General features: G+C 50.0%; 1 protein-coding gene and 2 long non-coding RNA genes across 3 annotated transcripts; 2 read left to right on the top strand and 1 right to left on the bottom strand.

The window, feature by feature from the left end:
• Positions 1–424: 424 nt before the first annotated feature.
• On the top strand, positions 425–4,665 carry LOC100513604 (uncharacterized). Its single transcript, XM_084969578.1, has 2 exons — positions 425–860; positions 1,242–4,665. The coding sequence occupies exons 1-2, from the start codon at positions 492–494 to the stop codon at positions 1,308–1,310; spliced, it is 438 nt and encodes a 145-aa protein (XP_084825704.1). The 5' UTR covers positions 425–491; the 3' UTR covers positions 1,311–4,665.
• Positions 698–6,017, bottom strand: LOC146401820 (uncharacterized). Its single transcript, XR_014811039.1, has 2 exons — positions 5,421–6,017; positions 698–4,699 (listed from the first exon to the last, which is right to left on the bottom strand). It is a non-coding gene; the product is annotated as an uncharacterized LOC146401820 (long non-coding RNA).
• Positions 6,018–8,827: 2,810 nt separating this feature from the next.
• LOC146401819 (uncharacterized) lies at positions 8,828–14,564 on the top strand. The gene is made up of 2 exons (XR_014811042.1): positions 8,828–13,876; positions 14,188–14,564. It is a non-coding gene; the product is annotated as an uncharacterized LOC146401819 (long non-coding RNA).
• The last annotated feature ends 1,305 nt before the right edge of the window (positions 14,565–15,869 follow it).

Below are 15,869 nucleotides of genomic sequence, written 5' to 3'. Positions count from 1 at the left end.
ATGTTCTTTGAGTGCCTTATTCTTTTCCTTCACTGGAATTTCAGAACTTTTTCAAATGGAATCTTATATTTATTTATGATATATATTTATTTATCTTATATTTATTTATGATATTTATTTATTTATCTTGTATTTATTTATCTATTTAAACAAATCTGTCTCTGTTTGAGGGGGACCGCATGAAGGTGGGAACTTGGTGGCAGTCATTTCTGGTCATGTGTCTAGCAGGGCATATTATATTCCCAAGGAGTAAATGACAGAATCCCCAGGACAGAATGAGCAACCGAGCCAGTGCTTCCATAACTTTAGTCTCAGGAGCAGCGGCAGCAGCAGCTCCTGGGAACTTGCTAGATAGACTTTGGGTGTGGACCCAGCAATCTGGGTTTGAACCAACTGGGCACTGGGAGTCAGGGACACACAAAAGTTTGAGAACCAATGCTGTCAGATCAGCGTTCACTGTGGCAAAGGGTCGCCTCTAGGAGACACGGAGGATGGGCAAGGCCACATCTTCAAATGCGGCAAGGGGCAGCCCTTCTCTAAGGAGGGGCGGGCCGACCCTCACCCCGGCCCGCCGTGCTGTTCGGCGGACTGGCCACTGGAGGGCAGTGCGACCACGTCCATCGCGCCCCTGCTCGGGCCGCAGGCGGGAGCAGCCCTCGGAGCAGCCGGGGAAGGCGGCTGCGGTGGCTTCAGCCAGGAGAGAAGACATCGAAAGGGATCGCGGCCCAGGCTGCGGCCTCAGCTCACCGGCCTCAGACGTTCTCAGAGGCCAAAGGGGCCCCGCCGGCGCGCACCTGCGGCCCGGGTATCGCCGAGGGGTATCGCCGGGTATCGCCAAGGCCCGGCCAGCCGCCTGCAAGGTTCGGAGTTTGGTTCGCTAGGAGCCCGGAGGCCCCGGAGGAGTGCCAGCCGCGCAGGGGAGGAGAGACTGTCAGGCCGCAGAGGGCAGAGCGCCAGGAGGGCGGCGAGACCTTGACCGCCTCCCCAGAGGCAAAGGGCAGCCTCCCGCGTGACCCCCTCCGAAGTGCAAAACAAGTCGCCATCTTGGCGGCGCCTTAACCCCCTCGTGGCCGCGGGCCCTGCCGGGCTAGGGAGCAGGGTGGGGTTGGAAGCTGCGATGCCAAGGGGCTGGGGATGATTTCCAAGAACTTCAAGAAAACCCTGAAGCCTGGCACCTCCCCGGGAGCTTTTGTAAGGGAATTGGCTTTATTCCAGTCCGCTCCTTTCTTCTTGCCTCATAGGCCAGGAGCAGAAAGCCGGGGGCAGCAGACGTAGCTGCTAGTGGTCATCAGGTGTTTGGGGCAAGCTGAGCGCCTGGATCCCAGACAAGCGTGTATCCAAGTGTCCTATGGTGTTGCTCACAGCATGCAGTGCAGCTTCTTCACAGGCTGCCAGTCTCCAAGCCGGGTCAAGGACAAGCAGGCTGGAGCAGAATCCAAGTAGTCACCCCTTTCAGGCCCTCTCCACGTGAGGACTTTGCCATTCAAGGAGCCAGAGGACTTGCTGGGCCCGCTGCCCCTGTGGTCTTATACCTGATCTGGTTCATACATTGATCTTGGCTGTCCGTGATTGGGTACTTCTCAGCTTCCAGAATATTCTTGCTTCTAAATATCAGCCCTTCAAGGTCCAGCTTAAATATCAGCTCCACCAGGAAGCCTTCCTCCATACTCCCCTCTTTGTTTTCAGCAGCGCCTGTCTTTTCCATCCCTGCCCACCTGTAGTGCCAGTTGGCCTCTGCTGTGGAACTCTCCTCTTTTCTTCTCTGCACCCTCCCCCCACTGAATTGTGGGCACCTGGAGGGTGGGGACAGTGTGACGGTGGTCTTTGCATCCCCCATGGTGCCTTGCACAAGTGGGTCATTCCAGAAAGGGTGGTTGCAAGAGAATCATGAAATTATTGAATGGGTTTTGGTGTTGTAAACAACTTCCCAAACATTTTGAACCTTGAGCAAAGAAACATGTAATGGTGTTTTCTTAAGCCCTGTCATGGAATCCTTTTGTGTGTTTAATTGCTTTGTTATTTTTAATGGAAACGTCTGGGTGCCATAGGAACAAAAACCATGGGTCCAAGCTCTACCAAGGGGACGAACCACAGGGCTCCACACTGTGTGGCCTTGGGGTCGGAGCCTGTGACATGGGATGGCAGGCAGCAGGCCAGTCCCCAAGGAGCAGCCAGCCAAGGAAGGCCTGTGCCTCTGGCTGGGTTTGAGGTCATGATTTCAGGCTGAGATCTCAGGATGAGGTAGAAAAGAAGGTGCCTGGAGAGTCTTGGAGAAGGCCAAAGCTCAAGGAAGACTCTTTTTTTTTTTTTCCTTTTAAAAGAAAAAGCCAGCGTGCCCCATGAAGGACTCCAGAAAACCCCTTTCATGCCTCACTCACAGATGATTTGCTGAAGGCTCATTAAGGGGAAAACAAAGAGGTGGTTTTGTTTATTTATTTAAGAGGAAAAATAAATGAGCTGTGACAAAACAATTTGAAATCAGGCCCCTCTGAGACCTGGGCTTTCACTTCCTTGATGGGAAGTAAAACAGAGAATCGAATCCCCCTCCAAATAAAAGTGAAGTTAATAATCAGACAGCTCGAGCCCTGGCCACATCCTGTGGCAGCTCCCTCCCTCCCTCCCTCGGCTCACTGTTTATAGCTGCAGAGCCGCCCTCGGGAGCCCAAAGTGGCTTAACTCTTTCCTCCCCATCCCTGTGCATCCCAGGGAAGCCCAGCGCTGCTCTGAGGCTGGCAGGCTCCTCACACCCTCTGGTGCAGGCCTGGCCTCTGCAAGCTGGCCTTCCCCAGGCCTGCCCAGGGGCAGGGGGCCGGAGAGGGGGGGTGCCGTCCCTACAGGACGGCCAGCCTGCCTCTCAGCCTCTGGCTGAAGAGTTTTAACAAGCCCAGCTTAGATCTGAGTGGTGTCTTCTGCTTGTCCTGCACAAAACCCACAGTGGGCTCAGGAGGGCTGGACTGGGTACCTCCTTCCTGCTCCACCTCTCCAGGGAAACCCTAGTGAAACCCACTCCAGACACAGGGCCTCTGCTCTAGGCAGCCTCCACAGCCCGATGGGCTCTGTGAACTGCATTCTGATGGAAAGAAGCCCAGACCTTTGGGGCTTTGGGCTTGTGCTGTGAGCAGCGCTCTGCCTGGTTCTAAGCTGCGGTCTACGAACATTTGAACATGTGAAGGCCTTTTCTTCAAATGCTTTCCCACACTGTAACTCACTGCTCTTGGAAGCAGTTGTTACCCTCATTTTACAGAACAGGAAACGGGGGCACAGAGGGTTAAGTACCTGCCCGGTGTCACAGAGCTGGTAAATAGCTGAGCTGGGATTTGAACCCAAGCATTGTGGCTCCAAAGCCACGGCTCCTAGCCCAGCACTCAAGGTCTCCCCACAGAGACTGCTTTCTCCCCTGGAGCTGGGGGTGGGGGGCTTTCTGCAAGCTTGGAATAATCCCACACTTGGATTTCAAAGGTCCCCAAGCCTAAGGACTTTTGAGAACCTTAGAACTTTGTCTTGGGCTCCCCCCACCCCGCTTTCTGTTTCTTGCTTGGGATGAAGGCACAGAAAACATGCCCAGGGGTTCAGTGGGTGGTGGAATGAGTGGATGTGCAGCAGGCGAGGATGAGGCAAACCTTTCATCTGCTTGGGAGGAGGTTCTAGAGCAAGAACCCAAAGAAGGTAGACCTGGACTCCTCTCCAGTCCCTGCCAGCCCTGTAGCCTGTGGGTCCCTCACCTGAAGTCACACTGGCTTCTGGCTGAAGCTTGTCTTGCAGGAAGCTACTCACAGTTGCCTGTGGGCAAGTGGCAAAAACTTATGAGCTGGCTCAGTGGGCAGTCTGCCTCTCTGGGGTCTCTCCCTCTGCATGCCCTGGCTACTTAGCTTTGTTTTTGGAAGCATGTCTGTTGCCAAGTCCCCTTTGGTGGGTGCCTCTGACCCTGGAGGGTGTGTTGTGCTGCCCCCTGGTGTCTGGAGGCCATCATGCCTGCTCTACTGCTTAGTGCTCCAGAAGCTCCCTTTCTCAGGGCCTGCTGGGCACCCTGAATGGCTTGCCCCCACCTTTGGGAGTGAACTAATCCACGGAAGGCCTGCTTTCTTAGGATGTAGGTTGCCATTCAGAGCCACTGCCCAGAGTGGCAGTGTGCTATTCTTCATTTTCGAATTCAGTCTTCAACTAGAGAGAAAGCTCTGGGGCTCTATCCCAAGTGGCCTGTTCTCAGTGCAAGGTGGCTCCTCTGTAGAGGGAGGCAGGCAGCAGGGGCTTCTCAGCGATACCCCAAGGGGCTGACTCTCAGCGTGATGCCTGTCCCAAAGAGGGCTCTGAGAATGTGTGCCTTGACTCTTATTTATGTAGATGTTTAAGCGAAGCATCTGCATTTCCAATGGAGCACCCAAGATGGGGTGGCTGCATTGTGGGCCTGAGAGGCTGGCTCAAGGGTGACATTTGCCAAAACCCCCTCATATCAGACTCAGCCTTTCTTTATCGGTGCTTACAAGGGCTGGGGTACTGTATGACCGTCAATCTCATTTACCCCACATTCTGGGAAATGGGGTATGTGTGCTTCTCCCCATTTTCCAGTTGAAGAAAGTGAGAATACTTGTCTACTCTGTTCTAATGGCTGTCTTCTAGAAAAGAAAGTTAATCGTGGTTTAAAATACATTGAAACCTATTTATTTATTTTTTGTCTTTTTGCCCTTTCTAGGGCCACTTCCTGCAGCTTATGGAGGTTCCCAGGCTAGGGGTCTAATTGGAGCTATAGCTGCCTGCCTACGCCAGAGCCACAGCAACTCGGGATCCGAGCTGCGTCTGCAACCTACACCATGCAGTTCGTGGCAATGCCGGATCCTTAACCCACTGAGCAAGGCCAGGGATCGAACCCGCAACCTCATGGTTCCTAGTCGGATTTGTTAACCACTGCGCCATGACGGGAACTCCTGAAACCCATTTAAAAATAGTTTTCACTGAGTTCAAAAGCAGTGCAAAATGGACAGCAACCCCTCTGATTGTTTTTTCTCAGCCTGGGAGGCCCTGAGGGGCAGACATCACTCTGGTCCCCACATGTATGAGGAGGAAGGAAGGTTGGAGGCACTTTCCTGACCCTGGGGCGCTGGTCTTCCTGTCTGTCCTCCAGCCCTTCCCAGCTCTGGGCAGGCCTCCCCACCCTCATCACCTGTCCGAGTGCACATGTCCTTAGGAAGAAGATATCTTGCTGCAAGAACCACTAAGATGAGGCGTTCCTGTCATGGCACAGTGGAAACAAATCCAACTAGGAACCATGAGGTTGCAGGTTCAATCCCTGGCCTTGCTCAGTGGGTTAAGGACCCAGTGTTGCTGTGACCTGTGGTCTGGGTCGTAGATGCAGCTCGGATCCCGTGTTGATCCTGTGTTGCTGTGGCTCTGGCATAGGCCATCAGATGTAGCTTTGATTCGACCCCTAGCCTGGGAATCTCCATATGCCCTGGGTCCCAGGCGCAGCCCTAAAAAGCAAAAAAAATGATGAGAATCCCCTAATTAACATTTTTTTCAGCTTTGATGAACTTAAAGCCTTTTATTATACAAAATTTCAAACAGAGACAGTCAAAAGACAGTCTTTTCTATATATGTTTGAAATTTTGTGTAATAAATTATATGTGGAATATATGTGCATATATTTTATTATATATAAAAATAATATTTGCGGAACCCCCACACACCCATCAACATCATCAACCCTGGCCAAGTCTGTCCATTTATACCACCATCTGCCTCCCCACCTCCCATATAATTTTGAAGGAGGTCTGATATACCAGGTCACATCATTTCATGTCAGTATTTCAGTAGGTATCTCTTTAAAAAAAAAAAAAGGCATCATTAGACTTACCCACATTGTCCTTATTTCACCTAAAATTAATAATAACCTCCTAAATATTACCAAGATTCATTTGGTATTTACATTGCCAAAACATTTTTTGAACTCTTTGCCTTTCCCCTTAAGAAAAAATCAGCTCTCAAATATGAATTTCGTAGCACTTGGTCATATCCTTACAAAAGCTCCTGAAAAGACAGATTTCTCTGAATCTGGACAGGAACGCCTGGCTAGGACTTCTCGGAGGCCAATGGTCATTTCTTAAGCTTGCTCCCGCTCCAGCCCTCTGCCTGGCCAGGGCTGTGCACGCAGCGGGGTTTTGAGTAAGGATGACCCCGGGGTGGGGGTGGGGGGGTCGGGATGCAGCGCTGAGCTAATTCGGGAGGACTGGATTGCAGCCCCCTGTGTCCTCCCACCCATGATCTGAGTGGCTGTCCTTGGCTTTCCGTGCAGGGCTCCACCCGCCAGCTGCCTAGGGCTCCTAGGGGACCCTCTTCTCTCTCTCTCACTCGGGATACTTGACTATCTTCCAGTGACTCCGTGGAACCCCACTTTGTGGGGCCTCCAGCCATCCCGGTCTCGCCAATTTGCCGCTGAACACACAGCAACAGTTGACAGGGGTGGCTCGGGAAGGGAGCTGCTCACTCCTGCCAAGTCCTTTGTTCATCTGTTCTCACGGCAGCCCCAGGAGATGGGTATTGCTGTCACTGCCATTTCACAGCAGACAAGACCAGGGGCGGGCAGGTAAGAGCCTTGCTGGCCTAGGAGGTGGCGGTGCCAGGATTTGAACGCAGTTGCTCTGAAGAGCCGGTGCACTCCATTGTCACACACTGGTTCTCAAATGTGAAGACTTGCTTAGCAAACTGCTAGGCAACTTGCCTGGCACCAGGCACTTAGCCTTTTGAGGACAAATCTCGACACGTTGGGATCTGCAGTCACGACGCGCTTTTCCTCACAATGTTCTCATCTTCCAGAACAGATACAGCGCGTCTTATTATCACACGCCCTTATTAGGCGATTAGCTCAGTTGAATGGAATACGTTTTAGGTCATTCAGCTTCTAATTTCCTGGTTTGTCCTTTTCATGGTTAAATAATAGTTTGAGTCATAGATTACATGGCTGTGTCAGGTTTGAAGGTTTAGGAGCGATGGGAAGAAACTGGGTCGAGCATCTAAGGCCACAACCTAGACATTATCCCTTCTGTATATTTTGTCATATCTCTATTTTTGATAGAAGAAAAAGGTGACTTTAAGAACGTACAGAATCAAGGTCAAGTACTTAAGAATGCTTGGAGGAGAAGGGCTGGTGTGGGTACAGTTTGCATTGTTCCCGTCAGAGTTCAGCCTGTGTGGCTTTCCCTTGGCTGAACTTTGAAGGACCCGTTTTAGGTGGCCTGGTTAAGGTTGACCCCTGTCCGTGGAGAACCTGTCTCACCCACGTCAGTCAGCTTGGGCACTAAAGCTGGCTGCTAAACCAAACTCACCAACATTTTATTTCCTTTGCTTCCTGATTTTGCTTGCTTTGCTCCAGCCTTCTCCCAATTCCTGCTGCTCTAGAGAAGCGGAAGAGTGGGCAGAGGTGGGTTTGATTCATTAAGGGATATGGAAAAAAAACCAAAGCAGACACAGAGGAGAGAGGTATTGGTGGACTCATAGAAGAAGAGAGGCAACAGAAGAGCTGCGTCAAGAGGCCAAGAAGCCAAAAGGAGAGGAACCAGCATCCTCTGTAAATGTTCATGAGGTTTATGGACACAAGGCTGTGAAGGTGAACTTCAGGAAGCTGTTGCCCACCATGGCAATGGGAAAACTGTAGCTATCATTAGGTCCCCTTGGGAATGCCTGGAGATGAGTTTGAATCATCTGCATTGTTTCTGAAAGGTGCATTTGCTGGGACTCCTCCAGCGTTGCCTAGAGTTGGGTATGCCAATCTTCCATGAACCCCTGCTGTTCTAGGAGTGGTGTGTCTGTGGGTCTGGTTAGCCTAGGTCCACAGAGAAGTGCCTGGGATAAGCCCCTCCCTACAACGTGCAAAGCTGATAACCAGCTCCATTGCATCTAACACGGCTCCTGCTCATAGTCTCCAGTGAGCCTTCCAGAGGCTTCCATAGTCACCAGATTCTGCAATGAACTAGACTGGTTTTCGGCCTTGCGTCAGGAAGATCAGCACTCCTGCAGAAGATCAACGATGGGGGTGAGTTGAGAGTATTGAAGGAAAAGCAAGGGCAAGAAGGAAAGCTGGCTTTTCTAGGACTGTCCCTGCTCAGGGTTTGGAAGAGTCTGAAACCCATGAAAAGCAGTTAAGACTCAGAACATTCCTGAGTGTGGTTGGTTGAGGGTCAAAGCAGTTTTGTTTTGTTTTTTCTCTTTTGTCTTTTTAGGGCTGAACCTGTGGCATATGGAGGTTCCCAGGCTATGGGTCTACTTGGAGCTGTAGCCACCGACCTACGCCACAGCCACAGCAATGCCAGATCTGAGCTGTGTCTGTGACCTACACCATAGCTCACAGCAACACTGGATCCTTAACACACTGAGCAAGGCCAGGGATTGAACCCGCAACCTCATAGTTCCTAGTCAGGTCCATTTCTGCTGTGCCATGACGGGAACTCCAAAGCAGTTGTTTTAAATTCACTGATGCTTCTTTTTCTCTCCTGGGTCTCTCTTTACTTATTTATTTATTTATTTTTTTTCGGGTGTTGTTTGCTTTCACATTCTTCTCTCTTTTCAGAATATTCATATCTCAGAGTTCCCATCATGGCGCAGCGGAGAAGAATCCAACTAGAAACCATGAGGTTGCAGGTTTGATCCCTGGCCTCACTCAGTGGGTTAAGGATCTGGTGTTGCCATGAACTGTGGTGTAGGTGGAAGAAGAGGCTCAGATCTGGTGTTGCTGTGGCTCTGGTGTAGGCCCGCAGCTGCAGCTTGGACTCCTAGCCTGGGAACCTCCATATGCCGTGGATGCGGCCCTAAGAAGAAAAAAAAAAGGATATTCCTATCTGCTCCCCTCTTCTTTTTCATTCTCAATTCCAACTTCCCACCCTACTCTGCCTTCTTAGCATAATTTTTCTTTTCTTTTGGCCTTCTTTGGTCTACATCTGGATTCCCGGATGGTTTATTTTGTGTTTCCTGAATTTCCCTCCTCTCTCACTTCTTATAGTTTTTTTTTTTTTTTGGTTGTTGTTGTTTTTCCTTTTCCTTCAGCTTCAGTACGTTCCCCTAAAGCTTTCCTTGGGCCACACCGGCTTTTATTCTTGTTCATCCATTTAAGCAATGCTGGCAAGAGGGAGGCCACAGCCGGCAGGCAGGGCCGTGGTGGCAGAAGAGGACCTGGGCATCTGAAGATTCTCTCCCAGCCCCGGTGTCCTTGGAAGAGAAGCTTCCTTCTGGAGAGGGGGCTGGGACAGTGTTGCTCTCCCCCTGTGAGGGTTGATGTTGCCTGCCAGGCCTGGGCTGAAGGTTGGGGGCAGATGGTGTGTCCTCCATGGTGTGTGGGCCTGGGCCCCATCGCTCAGGGAGGCAATGGAATCAGTCCCGCTCAGGGGGACAGGTGGAGGAGTCATCAGGTTCCGCCCAGGAAGGCTGAGGCCCAGGGGAGATGCACTGGGGTGGGGGGGGGGGAAGGAGAATGTATCACTTGCAGAGCCCTGTGCCGAGGGCGGGGGCACAGGCAGTGTGGGGGCTGCCCCGGGGGACTCTGGGTATCCTTTGATCCTCGCTCTGGCTGAAGCCAGCCTGCACGTCTAGAGCTGCCTGCTGGGGAGACCGAGGCAGCTTCCCAGTGGAAGGTCCTTCCTTCCCAACACCCAAGCCCCTGCCAGTGGGCATTTTGAGGGCACAGGGAGAACGCCAGAAGAAGCTGTTCCTTGCGAGGCGTCCTAAAGGCTCTTGGCCACTGGGAGCAGCACAAACCCCCACCTGTGGGAGGCCCTGAGGGTCAGCTCTGCTACCAAGAGAAGCAGGTGGCACTTCTCGATGGGCGCGGTGGCAGAGAAATCCTAGAAGTTGCAGCCGCACCCCCCCTTGTCTGGAGTGCTGGGGGAGGGAGGAGGAGCCTCCTGGCCCTGCTCCCCAGCTGTCTTAGGCAAAGCAACAGGAGTCCATCTGGCTGTCCTCCCCGGCCCAGCCTGGCTTCCCACCCTGGGCCAGCGATGCCGTTGGGTGCTGGCTGAGTCCTTAGCAGGCCCGGCTGAGGGGTGCAGGTGTCAGGGATCTGCCCAGGCACACAGGCAGCCGAGCTGCATCCCGGGGTGGAGGGGCCCCCGAGCACCAGGTGGGTGTCCACTGGACTGAGCTGTCTCTTCCTAGGCCCTCTGGTGGCGGTGGCCATGTGCTTCTCTGGAAGTGCCATCAAGGGCCCCCTTGCCTTCTCCACACCGCGCTCCCTCGCCAGGTGCTATTCGTTCCTCCTCCTCACGTTCATCAGTGCCCGATGTTCTCTGCCTTATTAGAAAAGACTGGCTTTTTGGTTTTTGGTTTTTGTTTTGTTTTTTTTTGCTTTTGGCTGTTCCTGCAGCACATGGAAGTTCCCCAGGCCAGGGATTGAACCCAAGCCACATCAGTGACAACACCAAATCCTTAACTGCTAGGCCACCAGGGACTCCAGAAAAGACTTGATTATAACAAAGCAAAGGGAAATCTTTGCTTATTTTATATTTTGCCTTATGTTTTCTAAGCCTCCTGCCCTAGGGTCCGACTCTTGGGTCCACCCTCTTTTAAGACCCTAGAACCACAAGCCCCAGGAGTCCCTATGCCCTTACTCCTGGGCCTGTGGACTTGGTTTATGTCTGGTTCTAGGCAGAGCCTCCCTCCTTCCCCACATAGAGGGCCAACCTACACAAGAGGAATGATGAGGGGATGGAGGATGAAGTTTCTTCTGAGGTCTCCTTCCAACTCTGGAGGAGAGCTGGGGGCAAAGATCCAGCCTCTTTTTTTTTTTTTTTTTTTTTTTTTGCTTTTTTAGGGCCACACCTGCGGCATATGGAGATTCCCAGGCTAGGGGTCCAATCGGAGCTGCAGCTGCCAGCCTATACCAGAGCCACAGCCACGTCATATCTGAGCCGCATCTTCAACCCACACATCAGCTCACAGCAATACCAGAGCTGTGATCCTTAACCCACTGATCGAGGCCATGGATCGAACCTGCAACTTCATGGTTCATGGTCAGATTCGTTTCCGCTGTGCCACGACAGGAACACCAGACCCAGCCTCTCTGATGTAGGAATTCAGGTGGAGATCAGGATCCAGCAGCCTCTTGCCCTTCCCACCTGGGCCCCAAGCACACACGCCTTCAATCTGCGGTCTCAGTGCCGCCTCGTTCCTGCCACCTCCCTCTGCCTTCCCCCTTCCCACGCACCACGTTGTATAAATATTTACACCCCCGGGCTGGCAGGAATCTTTCTCCAGCTGCTTCCCTGGTCTCTGGGAGAGCTTGTTCTCTTACTGAACAGCTGCAGCAGATCTAGTTGCCTTTGGTCAGACAAGGGCAGGCCTGGTTTGGGGGCCCAAGGTCCCCTCGGGGGTGGAGGGTGCAGTTGGCGGGAGAAACTCAACTTTAAAGAAGCCACAGGCCTGTGGCAAAGATCCATACTCTCCTCTGCCCGCTGTCTACGTGGCAGCCCTCCAGGAGCTGTCTGATCCCTGCTCTGGCAGGGACGGGGGTCCTGCTTCTCAAAGGAATAGCTCCCCAGGGTGGGAACTGCCCTCTCTGAGCTGGGTTTTGCAAGAGAGGGCTGGAGGACAATTGCAAAGCAAGCTGGCGGGTGCTAGGACAAAACAGGAACTTAGTGTATTTGCAAGCACTTTACACTTTGCAAGCACGTGCTCTACCCTTGCTCCTCCCTGAAGCAGATCCCCTACTTTAGAGCTGGAGAATCTTCATGCTGGGCTCCTCCCCAGCTCCTGCCCCAGGCCACCCTCCCTCCCACGACTCTTCCTGGGGCCTGGGAGTGGAGAGGATAGATGCCTCTTCCCTTATTTCCTTGGTGACCCAGGAAGCAGGAGTTGGCCAAGGAATCAAACTGCCATTTGTTGGGTTCTCACGGGCCTGGTATTGTGTGAGGTACTTCCCCATATTCTCATGTAATTATTCAAGTCTTAAGCCCAGCAGATTTTTTAGCTTCCGTGTGTGTGTGTGTGTGTGTGTGTGTGTGTGTGTGTGTGTGTGTTTCCTCTTCTTCACTGCAGACAGCTGTCTTTTTTGGGTCTTTTTGGGTTTTGTGGAACCTTCGAGAGCCAGCCAGTGGACACTCATCTCAGTTCGTCTTCTGCCACCTCCTTTCCTGTGCCTTGTTTCTCCCAACGTCTGTGGGAGGTAATTAACCTGAGCTCCAGAGAGCATTCCAAGTGCAGCAAGAACAGGTTGTAAAAAGCAGCTGGGTGGTTTCATTTAACTCCTTTTTCTACGTATGGGTGTGTGTGTGTGACAGAAGAGATGGCTCAGCTATCAGATGTTAAGAAGTTGTGCTCGAAGCCCGGGAAGGCTGAGGAGAAGGAAGACGGGGACGAAAAGGCCTGGATTTCATCAGGTAGTGGAGCCACTGCGGGTACCGGTGTAGGAATGGGTAGGGGGTTCCGATGGGAGCCCAGCCTCTTCCTACACTCATACTCGTTTCAGAAAGCAAATGAGTAGATCCAGTGTTTCTCTTGAGCTCAGACCCCTGCTGAGACGAGGCAGAATCCTGCTGTCCAAGATAAAAGGCCTGACTCAGGGCTTGGTACTCAGTGGGCTACTCAGTACTACCATCCTATGGTAGCAGGGGAGGTGGGGGCGGGTGGGGGGCGAGTACAGAGAGAAAGGGAGGTAGGAAACCACAGCTCAGATAGTCCTGCTGCCTGCCTGCTTCCCCAACCGCCCCCCCCCAAAGGTAAAACAAAACCCAAATAAAAGCCTGACCCAGCAGATATTAATACTCCAGAGCTAGGGCTGGTGTGCAAGCAGCACCCCCCTCCTTCTGTTTCTATAAGCGGCTGAAATAAATTTAGCGAAACAACCCCACCCGTCTGAGGGCCTGAGATTTCAGAGCAGTGGGACTCTTTACCCTGAAGCCCCTGTTTTTCCAAGTTGAGAGCTTTTTGTTTAAATTCCCTTGGGGAATGGAATGCTCTCCATTGAAAATAATTATTTTCCTGCAGTCATGTATTCCTCATAGATAAGTGCTTTGACATAGTATGGCTTGCTAGAAAGCTGATCTACAGATGCTCCACAGCTTAAAATAGTCAACGCTATGGGGCCACTGCCTAGTTGGATCCGTTGGGATATTTATTGTAACATTATTCCTCGCAATGTCTGTGCATGTTCAGCCAAGTCCCGCTGTTGTCTGTCACAGGACAGTGATTATGGCTGGCTAAGTTACCAAAATAGAGTTACTTATTGAAGGCCTACTGTGTGCCTGGCACTGTGCCAGGTACTGGCAGTAGAGTTGAGAGCAGAGAGAGCCTGCTCTCATGGAGCAAACATCTTGGTGGAGAAGAGAGATGTCAAAAAGTAAAACAATTACAAAAAGTGGCAACTAATGTCATACTTCACAGTGAAAGACTGAATGCTTTCCCTTAAGATGGGGATCAAGTTGAGTGTGTCCCCCCTCATCATTGCATTTCAGTTGGCTCTTGAACAATACTGGTTTGAACTGGGCAGGTCCACTTATTTTTATTTTTTTCAGTGGTAAATACTACCTTACCATGTGATTCAAGGTCGGTTGAATCAATGCTGAACCATGAAAATAAGAAACTGCTTCTATTCCAGAGGGCCAACTATAAGTTCTATATGGATTTCTGACTGTGAGGCAGGTGGGTGCTCCTAACCCCTGCCTTGTTCAAGGGCCAACTGGAGTTCGAAAAAGGGGGGATATATTAGGTCTAAAATCTAACTAAACATATATAAGATCAGTGTGCTAAAAACTACAAAACACTGATTAAAGAAATCAAAGAAGACCTAAATAAATAGACATACCATGTTCATGGATTAGAAGACACAACATGGTAAAGATGTTACTTTGTCCTGAATTGATCTATGGAGTTAAAGCAATTCCAACATAAATCCCAGTAGGATGTTTTTCTTTTTTTTTTTTTTTTTTGTCTTTTGTCTTTTGGTTGTTGTTGTTGTTGTTGTTGTTTGTTGCTATTTCTTGGGCCGCTCCTGCGGCATATGGAGGTTCCCAGGCTAGGGGTCGAATCGGAGCTGTAGCCACCGGCCTACGCCAGAGCCACAGCAACGCGGGATCCGAGTCGCGTCTGCAACCTACACCACAGCTCACGGCAACGCCGGATCATTAACCCACTGAGCAAGGGCAGGGACCGAACCCGCAACCTCATGGTTCCTAGTCGGATTCGTTAACCACTGTGCCACGACGGGAACTCCAGGATGTTTTTCTAAAGTTGAGACATGCTGAATCTGAAATTTATTTGAAAAGGCAAAAGAATAACTAAAACAATTTTGATAATTAAGAATAAAGTTGGAGGGGGAGTTCCTGTCATGGTGCAGTGGTTAATGAATCCGACTAGGAACCATGAGGTTGTGGGTTCCGTCCCTGCCCTTGCTCAGTGGGTTAACAATCTGGTGTTGCCGTGAGCTGTAGCGTAGGTTGCAGATGTGGCTGGGATCCATTGTAGCCGTGGCTCTGGCGTAGGCTGGAGGCTGCAGCTCTGATTCAACCCCTAGCCTGGGAACCTCCATGTGCCGTGGGAGCGGCCCAAGAAATAACAAAAAGACAAAAAACAAAAAAACAAAACAACAACAAAAGAATAAAGTTGGAGGAATTATATCACCTGATTTTAAGACTTACTATAAAGTTACAATAATCAAAACAGTGTGGTATTGGTGAAGGAATGGATACACAAATCAGTGGAACAGAATAAAGAGACTCATACACATATGGCTGAATGAATTTTGGATAGGTACTAAAGCAATTCAATAGAAAAATGATACTCTTCAATAAATAGTGTTGGGAAAATTTTAATGACCTAAGGTTAGGCAGAGTCTTGAGATGTGTCACCAAAAGCATGATGCATAAAAGATAAAACTGATAAGTTAAACTTCATCAAATTAAAGGCTTTTGCACTGTGAAAGATACTTTGTTCAGAGGATGAGATGATCAGGTACAAACTGGAGAAAATATTTGCAAATCACTTATTTGACAAAAGCTTTTATCCAGAATATATAAAGAACCCTCAACACTCAACAATAAGAAAACAAACGACCCAGTTAAAAAAATGGGCAAAAGACTTGAACAGACATTTCACCAAAGAGAACATACAGGTGGCAAATAAGCACACGGAAAGTTGGTCAATATCATTGCCTGTTAGAGAAATGCAAATTAAAACCACAAGATACCATTACGCACCTGTTAGAGTGAATAAAATAGAACATACTGACAAATTATAATTGCTGCTAAAGACTTAGAGCAACTAGAAACTCTCATATGTTGTGGTTGGAGATGCAAAATGGTATATCCACTCTCAAGGTTTGGGAGGTTTTTTAAAAATAAACTAACATACACTTACCATGTGACCCAGAAACCCCTCTCCTAAGTATTTCGACTAGAGAAATAAGAACTTAGGTTTACACAGAAATCTACACACAAGTGTTTACTGCAGCTCTATTCACAAGGGCCCCAAACTGAAAATAATCCAGTGACCTTAACCAGATGAATACACCAATGGTAGTGTATCCATACAGTGACATGCTGTTCTTCAGTTAGAAGGAATGAACTATGGATACATGCAATGGCAGGGATAAATCTCAAAGGCATGATGCTCTGTGAAGTCATATAGTCTGTATGATTCCAGTTATACCTTCCAGAAAAGACAAAAATTATAGTATAGAGAACACATCTGTAGTTACCAGAGTAAGGGATGGGGGAGGGTCTGACTAGAAAGGGAGGGCATGAGGGAGTTTTTTTGGGAGTTGATGGAACTGTTCTGTTTCCTGATTGAGGTGCTGGTTACATAAATCTATTCACATGTAAAAATTCATAGAACCATACCCTAAATAAAGGTCAATTTTACCCTATGTTAAATAATAAAAAAAACCCCCAAAACAAAAA

The sequence above is a fragment of the Sus scrofa genome, chromosome 7 (genome assembly GCF_054392235.1).
Source record: "Sus scrofa isolate SSC_HxYL_T2T_F1_AM1 chromosome 7, Sscrofa_HxYL_maternal_Yorkshire_Landrace_v2.0, whole genome shotgun sequence".
NCBI lineage: Eukaryota > Metazoa > Chordata > Mammalia > Artiodactyla > Suidae > Sus > Sus scrofa.
Note: the sequence above shows the minus strand (reverse complement) of the source record. Positions and strands in the feature narration are given on the sequence as shown.

Excerpts from the sequence above, each read along its gene's own strand:
- LOC100513604 (XM_084969578.1), top strand. The coding sequence starts at position 492 with ATGGGCAAGGCCACATCTTCAAATGCGGCAAGGGGCAGCCCTTCTCTA. Across the intron at positions 861-1,241 it reads CCCGGCCAGCCGCCTGCAAG|GCCAGGAGCAGAAAGCCGGG; the intron begins GTTCGGAGTTTG and ends CTTGCCTCATAG.